Raw genomic sequence first — 13,177 nt, 5'->3', positions numbered from 1 at the left:
GCTGTTTGTGCCAGGAATAAAGTTTGTACCTTCTTGTTTTGACTTCTTCACGAGAGACAGTGTGGTGTAGCGGGTAGAGTGCCGGATTGTGATCTGGGAGACCCAGGATCGAATCCCCGCTCTGCTTTGGAAGGATGCTGGGTGACCCTGGACCTCTCACGCACTCTCTTCCTAGCCTACCTTACAGGGCAGGTAGTTGTGAAGACAAAATGGAGGGAGAGGGGAATGATGTAAGCCGCCTTGGGTCTCCACTGGAGAGAAAGGCTGGGGGTAGATGAAGTGAATAAATAAGAATATACCACAATTTTCCATGCACCCCCCCCCCCCACACACACACACACCTGACAAGTTTGGTGTAGTGGTTAAGTGTGTGGACTCTTATCTGGGAGAACCGGGCTTGATTCCCCACTCCTCCACTTGCACCTGCTAGAATGGCCTCGGGTCAGCCATAGCTCTGGCAGAGCTGTCCTTGTGAGAGCCAGTTTGGTGTAGTGGTTAAGTGTGTGGACTCTTATCTGGGAGAACCAGGTTTGATTCCCCACTCCTGCACTTGCACCTGCTGGAATGGCCTCGGGTCAGCCATAGCTCTGGCAGAGCTGTCCTTGTGAGAGCCAGTTTGGTGTAGTGGTTAAGTGTGTGGACTCTTATCTGGGAGAACCAGGTTTGATTCCCCGCTCCTGCACTTGCACCTGCTGGAATGGCCTCGGGTCAGCCATAGCTCTGGCAGAGCTGTCCTTGTGAGAGCCAGTTTGGTGTAGTGGTTAAGTGTGTGGACTCTTATCTGGGAGAACCAGGTTTGATTCCCCACTCCTCCACTTGCACCTGCTGGAATGGCCTCGGGTCAGCCATAGCTCTGGCAGAGCTGTCCTTGTGAGAGCCAGTTTGGTGTAGTGGTTAAGTGTGTGGACTCTTATCTGGGAGAACCAGGTTTGATTCCCCACTCCTGCACTTGCACCTGCTGGAATGGCCTCTGGTCAGCCATAGCTCTGGCAGAGGTTGTCCTTAAAAGGGCAGCTACTGTGAGAGCTCTCTCAGCCCCACTCACCTCACAGGGTGTCTGTTGTGGGGGAGGAGGATAAAGGAGATTGTAAGCGGCTCTGAGATTCGGAGTGGAGCGCGGGATATAAATCCAATTTCTTCTTCTACAATACTGTAAGCGGTTGTGTGGTAGAGCTGCCAACTGCCAGGGGGTACCAGGAGATCTCCCACTGCTACAACTGATGTCCACATGACCCAGGTCAGCTCCCCTGGAGAAAATGGCTGCCTTGGCGGGGGGGGGGGGCACTATGACCTTGTACCCTGCTGAGGCCCCTCCTTTCCCCAAACTGCTTTCCCTATGCTTCGCCCCCCCCCCCAAATTTCCCAAGTATTTCCCAACCTAGAGCTGACAGCCTTTGCACCTCTCTCCTCCCCCCTTTGAATCTGCACCCTTTTTAAGCCCATTGTAAGTTGCTCAATAGCTGCTTTTTAAGAACATAAAAAGAGCCCTGCCATCTAGTCCAGCATCCTGATCCACACAGTGGCCAAACGGTAGAATTTCCTTTTGTCTGTCCTGAATCTACTGAAGAAGAAGAAGACCGGAGATTTATACCCCACCCTTCTCTCTCAATCAGAGACTCAGCGGCTTACTATCTCCTTTCCCCACAACAGACACCCTGTGAGGTGGGTGGGGCTGAGAGAGCTCTCTCAGAAGCTGCCCTTTCGAGGACAACTCCTATGAGAGCTATGGCTGACCCAAGGCCATTCCAGCAGGTGCGAGCGGGGAATCAAACCCAGTTCTCCCAGATAAGAGCCCGCTTACTTTACCACGACATCAAACTGCTCATCGGCTTCATTGGACGCCCTTGCGTTCTAGTGCTTTGGGGAGCGGGAGAAAAATTTCTGCTAGCTCTCTCCAGCCCATGTGTAATTTTATAAACCTCCTTCATGTACCCCCCCCTTCATTGTGTCTTCTCTACACTGAAAAGTCCTAAACTCTTCAGCCTTTTTTGCTGAAGGGGAAGCACTTGTGTGACCTGATTAATGGTGGTTTTGATGATGTTCAGATTCTCATATTGGGACCTCCTGCTTTTAAAACGAATGAGCCAGACAGACTCACGAAATGGCATTCCGTTATGAATCTATCGACTTCCCCATCTGTAACTTATACGAGTCGCACTGTCGAGGGCAAGGCCGCAGGCTGGCTTGTCAGGGGGGTGGGGTGGGGGAGAGCGTGGGCACGGCTGGCAATAAGGAAGTGCTTTCTCTCGTCTCGGGGGAAGTCTTGAGAGGAAATAATTTGCATCGAATGCCAGGGTTTAGGTTTCGAACGCCTCTCCACTTTTAAGTCTTCTGTTGCTGGCTTTTGTTGCAGAATTCAATGCCCACCCTCTCCATGGGAACGTAAGAGCTGAAAGTGACACCTAGTCCAACTCCCTGCACAGTGCAGGAAATTCACAGCTCCCCCCCCAAAAAAAAAAAAAAATTCCCCAGTGACCTCTGCTCTAAGCCCCAAGGATGCCAAAAAACCTCCAGAATCCCTGGGCAAATCTGACTGGGAGGAAAATTTCTCCAGGTAACCAGCATTTCCCTGGGCATGTAAGAAAGGTCCACAAGAACCAAGCGCTGGTGCATTCCTGCTTTCCCTCTCACGATCTGCCTCCAGCCAAAGGAATTCTTACAGACTGGGCTACGAAAGTATCATAATGCCCCTGTATAAATCGATGGTGCGGTCTCATTTGGAATACTGTGTGCAATTCTGGTCAGCGCACCTCAAAAAGGATATTACAGCATTGGAAAAAGTGCAGAAAAGGGCAACTAGAATGATTAAAGGTTTGGAACACTTTCCCTATGAAGAAAGGTTGAAACGCTTGGGGCTCTTTAGCTTGGAGAAACGTCAACTGTGGGGTGACATGATAGAGGTTTACAAGATTATGCATGGGATAGAGAAGGTAGAGAAAGTACTTTTCTCCCTTTCTCACAATACAATTCAATGAAATTGCTGAGCAGTCGAGTTAGAATGGATAAAAGGAGGTATTTCTTTACCCAAAGGGTGGTTAACATGTGGAATTCACTGCCACAGGAAGTGGTGGCGGTTACAAGCATAGCCAGCTTCAAGAGGGGGTTAGATAAAAATATGGAGCAGAGGTCCATCAGTGGCTATTAGCCACAGATATATATGTGTGTGTGTGTGTGTGTGTGTATACATATATATAAATTTTTGGCCACTGTGTGATACAGTGTTGGACTGGATGGGCCATTGGCCTAATCCAACATGGCTTCTCTTATGTTCTTATGAAAGCCATTTGCCCTGTGCTGCAGAGAATCTATCATAGGTAGCCTGGACTTGAAGAGATAATGATCCAATTGAGTAAATAGCGATTGCTTCTGTATGGGTGGCTCAGTTATGGGCACCCATGCCTGTTCAGCAAATGGACCTAATCAGGGCTGTCTTTTTGTAGAAAAAGCCCAGCAGGAATACATTTGCATATTAGGCCACACTTGCAGACATCACCATTGTTTTGCAGTTTTTTCTGAGAAGCAGCCCGGTAGGAACTCATTTGCATATCTGGCCACACCCCCGACACCAAGCCAGCCTGAACTGTGTTTGTTTCTGCTCAAAAAAAGCCTGGGATCTAATTCATAGTGATAGGCTTCTGAGACGCTTTGGGGAGTGAGGTGAGGCCATGGCTCAATGGAAGAGCATCTCCTTGCTGTACAGAAGGTCCCAGGTTCTATCCCCAACGTCTCCAATTGAAAGGATCAGGCAATAGGGTGATGGGAAAGACTTTCTCTGCCTGAGTCCCTGGAGAGCTGCTGCCAGTCTGAATAGTGACCTTGGAAGACCCAAGGGTTTGAATCGGTATAAGCGAGTCCCTGTAAAAATCTGGATTCAGGTCCCCTTGGAATAAAACAAATGTGACTAGTATTCATTTTGTCTCAAATACAACTTCCCCCAGTGTCCTGTGGGTTCTGTCCCGCAACACGGAATGATTCATGTCAAATGCATGATGCAACAAAACTCAGTGTTCTACAGCACTCCGCTGCTGCGAGCAATTTCTAGGTGTATTAAGAGCCTCTGTACTTACTACATTTTTCTAAGCATATACCTAAGATTACTAAATGTACAAAGCAGGCATCTGAAATACATGTCATACAAGTATACTTGGCAGTGTGCAGCTGGTGATAAACTTAGGCTTCTTGCTGTGAAGCACCAGATGATGTTCGTATTTTACCTTCCAGAAGTCTTTTTTATTTCCCCGAGTCGTTTGCTCCGTTGTGCCTGAAGGCTGCTTCGCTTTTTAAAGGGCTGCAAGAAATCACAAGATCTCTTGGTGGACTTCTCTCTGTGTCTGACTTTTGGACATACTGGGAAAGGATCCTGTGTATCATGAGTACAGCTATACTTGTACAAAGGAACTTGGCTACTTCCCCTTTCCTGCTCTACTCTCGAAAATGTAGCTCTTGGAAATCACTGGGCCTTCAAGAGCAACATGAGATGCACGCAGGAGGGATGGGGGGAGAAAGGCCAGAGGACAGTGAGTGCCACTCAGACATGTGGAAGGTCTCTCAGAAGTCGTCCTATTGCTAACATTTTTAAAGAAGATATTTTCAGAATCAGAATGAACCATAGGGAATTTCTGCTCTTAGCATTCTGACTCCATCCTGGAGACACCTTTAACCAGGGCTGGCCAAACTTGCTTAACATAAGAGCCACATAGCCTAAGAAGAAGATGATAGAAGATATTGGATTTCTATCCCGCCCTCCATTCCGAAGAGTCTCAGAGCAGCTCACAATCTCCTTTACCTTCCCCCCCACACACACACACAACAGACACCCTGTGAGGTAGATGAAGATATTGGATTTCTATCCCGCCCTCCATTCCAAAGAGTCTCAGAGCGGCTCACAATCTCCTTTCCCTTACTCCCCCACAGCAGACACCCTGTGAGGTGGGTGGATTCAGGTTCCCTTGGAATAAAACTGGAATGTGACTTATTCATTTTGTCTCAAATACAACTTCCCCCATTTTCCTGTGGCTCTCACAGCAGCTGCTCTTTCAAGGACAACATCTGCCAGAACTATGGCTGACCCAAGGCCATCCCAGCAGCTGCAAGTGGAGGAGTGGGGAATCAAACCCGGTTCTCCCAGATAAGAGAGCTCTGGCTGACCCAAGGCCATCCCAGCAGCTGCAAGTGGAGGAGTGGGGAATCAAACCCGGTTCTCCCAGATAAGAGTCCGCTCACTTAACCACTACACTAAACTGACACTCACAAGGACAGCTCTGCCAGAGCTATGGCTGACCCAAGGCCATCCCAGCAGCTGCAAGTGGAGGAGTGGGGAATCAAACCCGGTTCTCTCAGATAAGAGTCCGCACACTTAACCATTACACCAAACTGGCTCTCCATCAGATGTGTGAGAGCTGCAAGATATGAACATCAGATGTTTGAGGAAGGGAAGGAAGGAAAATAGGAGATGGAGAGATGGAAAGATAGCAACTTTAAATTAATTCTCCAAGCTGCTAGCTGGCTTGGCAAAGTGCTTTAAAGAGAAATGCCTTTTCCAGGTCAGCTGATGGGGCAGTGGGAGCTTCAAGAGCCACACAATATGTGTGAAAGCCACGTGTGGCTCCCGAGCCACAGTTTGGCCACGCCTGCCTTTAACCATTAGTAGTGTGTAGCAAATTTCAGGAAACCCACATAGGGATGACCACAGGCTGTACACATGTGGCGTACTCCCAGTATGTTCAGAAGTAATACACAGACAGAAGACAACCATTGTGTAGTTTGGAAAATGTGTAAAACAAAAATCCTATCAATTTGTTTACTTGGTTCTCCAGTTATATTAGGCATAGTATTATGGAAAGATAAAAAATATATAATTTCTGTTTCATAAAGTACTGTGAGGTGACCACATTCCCATACACGAAGGTTCTTGGGTTTTTTTAAACAAAAAATATTTTTTATTAAAGTAGGCATTGTTTGTTTTTTAATAAGGTAATTAAAAGAGCAAACCCCACCTTGAGGGAGAGATTTGTTCAGTTATTACTCAACATTGTATGTTCTTTGGTTTTCGTGTGCTTTACTATTTGCACAAGAGTAATATAAGCTGGAACGATGCATTTCCAGCAGTGAGATGTTTTCCAGATCACACGGATGGGCTGTAATAGTGACATCACCCCCTTGTTTGTATTTCTAAGAGGAGGATTGAGGAACAGAAGATCAAGAGAAAAAACAGAGAGCGTCAAGAGGCAATAATGAAAAATGAGTAGCTAAAGGTTAAATCTTGAGTCTGAAAAGGTTCAAGGCTCCTGGTCTCCTTTCTCTCTCTCTCTGTCGGATCATGGAGTAAACAAACAGAATCCCTTTTGCAAAATTTTTCTTGTGCTTTACTATTTGCACAAGAGTAATATAAGCTAGAACGGTGCATTTCCAGCAGTGAGATGTTTTCCAGATCGCACAGTTGGGCAGTAATAGTAACATCACCCCCTTGTTTGTATTTCTAAGAGAAGGAGAGATGACAGAAGATAAAGAGAAAGAACAGGGAGTGTCAAGAGGCAATAATGAAAAATGAGTAGCTAAAGGTTAAATCTTGAGTCTGAAAAGCTTCAAGGCTCCCGGTCTCCTTTCTCTCTCTTTCTGTCGGATCATGGAGTAAACAAACAGAATCCCTTATGCAAAATTTTAACCAACTCTGTTTTCAAAAAACACAAATTCTGATCTTTATTTAAAAAAAAAAAAACCGGAGACACCTTATCAGTCTTGTACAGGTTTTAATATGAGTGCTGATGAAGTATTTCCCACCAACCCACACAGTTTTGCTGAAGAAGGATGCAACTGAATGTGTCTGGAAGTGGCACGAACCATGGCTTGGCTCCAGGCGAAAAGCGCTAACGCGAGGAAGGGAACAGCTTCATGGTTTCGTCCACCTCGTCTTTTGCCAGCACCCTTTTCATGACCAGTCTCCTGGTGTGGCTGCCCTCCCCTCTCTCAAAGGCAAGGAAATAGCCCCGCTCCAGCGTGGACTCAAATTTGAAGAATTTGCTGTCGCCTTCTGAAAACGGGATTTGGAAGAAGATGATGTCACTGGTCTCTCCCGAAATGCGTTCCGGGATGTTTCTTTCCTGAAATGGATAGAAAGCACTCCTGCTCAGTCACTCTTGAAAGGAAGAAAAGAATATCGGAAGACGCCGCATTTCTGAAAGCAGCCCAAAGAGACTGCCCGACACTGGGGCAGGAGGGCTTCTTATGGCTTGACAGTAACCTATGCCCCAACAAGTTACTCTCCATAAGAGCAGATTTGAGTAATAGTTCCTATATACAGTCCCGGGTGGCCAAACTGTGGCTCAGGAAGCCCCCATCACCCCATCGACTGGCTTGGAGAAGGCATTTAAAGTTGCTTTCTTTTCACCTCTCCCTCCCTCTGGCCACCCCTGCTACATACACACGCAGAAAATGTAAAGGGGAATAACCAATCATTTTCAGGCGAATCACTATGATTATATGTGGGGGGGGCGGGGGGACAGACAACTTCTCAGAGGTAGCCCAACAGTGAGGCAAAATGAAACGGCCTTTTATTGGCCTCCAGGTCCAAAATGTCTTGGCCAGCCCAGCCTCCTAATGGCAGTGCACAGCAGGTCTGCTGGTCTGCTATATAAACTCTCGTGAACAGCGTATTTCAGCTATTTAAACATTGTATTGGGCTTTTCTGAAAGAGCTGAAGGAGGCCGGTAAGTTCTAAGCAGATGAGCAGTTGGAAATTCAAATGGGAGCAGTCTTGTCTTTAGTACTAAAAACAGGCACTCCATCAAATTTACATGCATTATAACGAAAACACTTCCTGGTGTTGCTGAGGGGTTCATTAAAAAGGTAAAGGTCGTCCCCTGTGCAAGCACCAGTCGTTTCCGACTCTGGAGTGACATCGCATTGCGACGTTTTCACGGCAGACTTTTTACGGGGTGATTTGCCATTGCCTTCCCCAGTCATCTACGCTTTTCCCTCCAGCAATCTGGGTGCTCATTTGACCGACTTCAAAAGGATGGAAGGCTGAGTCAACCTTGAGCCGGCTAACTGAGCCCAGCTTCCGCCGGGATCGAACTCAGGTCGTGAGCAGAGAGCTCCGACTGCAGTACTGCAGCGTTACCACTCTGCGCCACGGGGCTCCTGAGGGGTTCATTAGAGTCCTTGAAATATCACAAACGATGCCAAAAGTGCGACCGTTTACCGGGAATGCCACCCGCAGCTCTCCGTTGGCTTGCTTCTCAGCACACAAGCAGTAGGTTTTGTTGTTCTTCCTCGTGGTTAAGGCCACAGTCTTCCCTCTGGGCACCGTGTCGTCGTAACTGTGGATCGTGAACCTGATCCCAGACTCTGGGGAGGAAAGACAAGCAGCTGGGTTCGGGTTTGAAAGGCATTTCGTGGTCATCGACAGAAAGCAGAGCCTAGATCCGTTCACTGCCTACTTCCGACTCAGCCCATTATTCCCAACCTGCCCTTTGTTATAAAGGAAGTCACTATCATAAGAAGGGGTGCCAACAAAATTCCTGGAGCTTTGGGGTGGACCTGGAGGAGGAGAGAGACCTCAGCAGGGCACGAGGCCACAGAGTCCACCCTCCAAAGCAGTTGTTTTCTCCAGGAGAGCTGACCTCTGTAGTCTGGAGGGGCAGATGGAATTCTGGGAGATGATTTTGTGCCCCTTGGCGTTTCCGGACCCTAGACAGGTATTTGTGTCCAGGCCTTGCACTGATAGATATCTTCAGTGAATACAAAGCAATTCGACAAAGGATCTTGATATGTGCTGGGGACTGAAAGACATTTGGCTAGTTACAGAGTAGAGGTCTATAAAGCCTTGGGATTAAATTATGGGTTATGTCAGGCTAGGACAAGGTGGCCAAACTGTAGCTCAGGAGAGCCAGTTTGGTGTAGTGGTGAAGTGCGCGGACTCTTATCTGGGAGAACCAGGTTTGATTGCCCACTCCTCCACTTGCACCTACTAGCATGGCCTTGGGTCAGCCATAGCTCTGGCAGAGGTTGTCCTTGAAAGGGCAGCTGCTGTGAGAGCCCTCTCAGCCCCACCCACCTTACAGGGTGTCCGTTGTGGGGGAGGAAGGTAAAGGAGATTGTGAGCCACTCTGAGACTCTTGGAAGTGGAGGGCAGGATATAAATCCAATATCATCATCTTTTTCTTCTCTTCCACACATTTTGTGTGGCTCTTGAAGCCAGCTTGGAGAAGGTGTTTCTATCTGAATCACTTCTCCAAGCCAAGCCAGCCGGCGGCTTGGAGAATGTATTGAAAGTTAAAGTTAATTTCTTTCCACCTCTCCTCCCTCCCCTGATCTATTTGCCTTCCTTCCTTGTGTCTCTGAAATATCTGATGTTCATGTCTCTGTGGCTCTTATGTTAAACAAGTTGGGCCGCCCCTGGGCTCTGAGGCGCATGGTGTGGGGGCAAAGCATGAATTCAGTGGCTCCCGGCTAGAGAAAAGATGGTTCAGCCTGAACTGGGGATGACCATCAACTAACTGCCACTGGTCGCTTCTGGGTTGTTCTTTCTCAAGTCTGATATTTGTCGATTTGTCGGGCAGGGGAACTGTAGCATTTCAGTGGAGAATGATGTGGCGGGAGAGATCCCAGTTCCCTGCAACTGAAGGGAAGTTCAGGGTCGCTGAACAGCTCGCTTCTCCTGTGTTAATTGTTAAGTTTTGTTAAACAGAGATGTTCCTGGAGTTGTAGAAGAATCTTTGGAACGTCTAGTTCAGTTCCCTCTTCCCAAACAGAATGCGTTCTGAAAACGGACAAAGAAGTATTTTGCAATTCCCCTGAAAGTTTATTTAATCACTGGCCGTTTTCCCACTGAGCTTACCTCGGAGCGACGTCCCTCTTCACCGCGCAGCATCTGCGCGGATTTCCCACCAACTGCTCCGAGGAACCAGGAAGTTCCCGACCTTTTGTGTCGCAAACGGAAACCGCTAAAAACCAGTTTACACTAGCGACGCAAAAGCTGCGATTCTACTTGGTTACTCGGAGCAGTTGGTGGGAAATCCGCGCAGACACTGCACGGTGAAGAGGGACGTCGCTCCGAGGTAAGCTCAGTGGGAAAACGGCCACTGATCTGCCCAGAGCTTTTTTTGAATGGGAACACACAGGAATGCAGTTCCGGCTGCCTTGGCGTAAGGGGTGTGTGGCCTCATATGCAAATGAGTTCCTGCTGGGCTTTTTCTATAAAAAAATCCTGGACCTGGCATTACAGTTATAATGTTTCCCCTAAAATAAAATCTAGATGTCCACCCCTTGCCAATTAGTAGTTTCTTGTTGCCTTGTTTCTTACTAACAGGTCAATGTTAACCTTGTTCCAAACGGTTTCTCCAAATGCTTGCAACCTGAAGAACTCGGGGTGGGGGGTTGACAGAGAGGGAGAACCCATGAAGCTGCCTTCTACTGAACCAGACCCTTGGTCCCTCAAGGGCAGGGGTGCCGAATTCTACTCAGACTGGCAGCTGCTCTCCAGGGTCTTCAGCAGAGGTCTTTCACATCACCTACTACCTGGTCCTTTTAACCGGAGATGCAGGGATAGAACCTGTGGCCTTCTGCATGCCAAGCAGATGCTCTACTGCTGTGCCACAGACAGAATTCATGGGTGACTGCAGGTAAAACCAGGACTTCAGGGAGGTGTGAACAATTACTGTACCGTCATTCCCGTCCTGCGTTGTCATATCCTCAAATACTGCCTCCTGGTTTTCTGGATTTTCTGGCTTCACTAACAGAATGTAATTCTCTATGTTTCGGAAGATCTGCAGGTTTGAAGTATTTCGAGACTTCCTAAAGTGGTCAGATTCTAGGCCTTTGAAAGAGGTAGATTAAGCAGTGCATTAGAAAGAGGATTGATGTGGTTCTTAATTTATTCTTCCAGAAGTTAATTGCACCACCCACCCCCACCCCAGGTGAGTACAGGTACATTCAGAAGTAACTGCTTTAAAGCATGGTCATTTCTTAGCCCTTGCATCTCACTATGAGTTGAAGGACCAAGTTTTTTCCCCGTGCAAGTTCACTCTTCAAGAATACAGAGCTGGAAGGGACCCTGAAGTCCAACCCCTGAAGCATGTAGGAAATTCACACTCATCTCCCCCCACTCCTCCAGTGGCCCTTGCTCTATGCCAGGGGTGGCTGGTAGCTCTCCAGATGTTTTTTGCCTACAATGCATGACCAATGGCTGGAGCTGATGGGAGTTGTAGGCAAAAAACACCTGGAGAGCTACCGGCCACCCCTGCTCTATGCCCAGAGAAAGGCAAAAACTTCCTGGATCCTTGAGCCAATCTGGCCTTGGAGGAAAAATCCATTCCTGACCCCAAAGTGGAAATCCGCATTGCCCTGGGCATACAAAAAGGGCTACAAGAGCTGAGCACTCGCTTCCCTCTTCCTGCCCTCCCTCTCACGCAGACTCTGCCTCCTGCTGTTCTCAGTCTCTTTTATGTGCTTATGGAGATTGAGAAGAAGAGGAAGATGAAGAAGATATTGGATTTATATCCCGCTCTCCACTCTGAAGAGTCTCAGAGCGGCTCACAATCTCCTTTCCCTTCCTCCCCCACAACAGACACCCTGTGAGGTAGACGAAGATATTGGATTTATATCCCACCCTCCACTCCGAAGAGTCTCAGAGCGGCTCACAATCTCCTTTCCCTTCCTCCCCCACAACAGACACCCTGTGAGGTAGATGAAGATATTGGATTTATATCCCACCCTCCACTCCGAAGAGTCTCAGAGCGGCTCACAATCTCCTTTCCCTTCCTCCCCCACAACAGACACCCTGTGAGGTAGATGAAGATATTGGATTTATATCCCACCCTCCACTCCGAAGAGTCTCAGAGCGGCTCACAATCTCCTTTCCCTTCCTCCCCCGCAACAGACACCCTGTGAGGTAGATGAAGATATTGGATTTATATTCCGCCTTCCACTCCGAAGAGTCTCAGAGCGGCTCACAATCTCCTTTCCCTTCCTCCCCCACAACAGACACCCTGTGAGGTAGATGAAGATATTGGATTTATATCCTGCCCTCCACTCCAAAGAGTCTCAGAGCAGCTCACAATCTCCTTTCCCTTCCTCCCCCACAACAGACACCCTGTGAGGTAGATGAAGATATTGGATTTATATCCTGCCCTCCACTCCGAAGAGTCTCAGAGTGGCTCACAATCTCCTTTCCCTTCCTCCCCCACAACAGACACCCTGTGAGGTAGATGAAGATATTGGATTTATATCCTGCCCTCCACTCCGAAGAGTCTCAGAGTGGCTCACAATCTCCTTTATCTTCCTCCCCCACAACAGACACCCTGTGAGGTAGATGAAGATATTGGATTTATATCCTGCCCTCCACTCCGAAGAGTATCAGAGCGCCTCACAATCTCCTTTACCTTCCTCCCCCGCAACAGACACCCTGTGAGGTAGATGAAGATATTGGATTTATATCCTGCCCTCCACTCCGAAGAGTATCAGAGCGGCTCACAATTTCCTTTACCTTCCTCCCCCACAACAGACACCCTGTGAGGTAGATGAAGATATTGAATTTATATCCTGCCCTCCACTCCGAAGAGTCTCAGAGCGGCTCACAATCTCCTTTCCCTTCCTCCCCCACAACAGACACCCTATGAGGTAGATGAAGATATTGGATTTATATCCTGCCCTCCACTCCGAAGAGTATCAGAGCGGCTCACAATCTCCTTTACCTTCCTTCCCCATAACAGACACCCTGTGAGGTGGGTGGAGCTGGAGAGGGCTCTTACAGCAGCTGCCCTTTCAAGGACAAAGTCTCAGAGCAGCTCACAATCTCCTTTCCCTTCCTCCCCCACAACAGACACCCTGTGAGGTGGGTGGGGCTGAGAGGGCTCTCACAGCAGCTGCCCTTTCAAGGACAACCTCTGCCAGAGCTATGACTAACCCAAGTCCATGCCAGCAGGTGCAAGTGGAGGAGTGGGGAATCAAACCCAGTTCTCCCAGATAAGAGAGCTATGGCTGACCCAAGGCCATTCCAGCAGCTGCAAGTGGAGGAGTGGGGAATCAAACCCGGTTCTCCCAGATAAGAGTCCGCGCACTTAACCACTACACCACACTGGCTCTCCATGCTCCGTGCAGAATTAGATCCAAGCTGAAATTATTCTAATTTTTCCAATTTTGTTTTTATTTTGACTGGGAAAAGGCTTCTCTCCCCCAA

General features: G+C 48.2%; 1 protein-coding gene across 2 annotated transcripts in view; it reads right to left on the bottom strand.

The window, feature by feature from the left end:
• Positions 1–6,729: 6,729 nt before the first annotated feature.
• The window catches only part of LOC132580246 (interleukin-18-like), a 22,198-nt gene continuing 15,750 nt past the window's right edge, over positions 6,730–13,177 (bottom strand). The window contains exons 3-5 of one of the 2 annotated variants that reach the window (XM_060250952.1): positions 10,664–10,816; positions 8,201–8,346; positions 6,730–7,100 (exon numbers count right to left, since the gene is read on the bottom strand). In XM_060250952.1, the coding sequence (XP_060106935.1) occupies positions 6,867–7,100; positions 8,201–8,346; positions 10,664–10,816 (533 nt within the window). In that variant the 3' untranslated portion in view covers positions 6,730–6,866. The remainder of the gene's footprint in view (positions 7,101–8,200; positions 8,347–10,663; positions 10,817–13,177) is intronic. The other variant, XM_060250953.1, reaches the window with a different exon arrangement.

Source organism: Heteronotia binoei, chromosome 12 (genome assembly GCF_032191835.1).
Source record: "Heteronotia binoei isolate CCM8104 ecotype False Entrance Well chromosome 12, APGP_CSIRO_Hbin_v1, whole genome shotgun sequence".
Lineage (NCBI taxonomy): Eukaryota > Metazoa > Chordata > Lepidosauria > Squamata > Gekkonidae > Heteronotia > Heteronotia binoei.
This window is presented reverse-complemented; position numbering and strand designations above follow the sequence as displayed.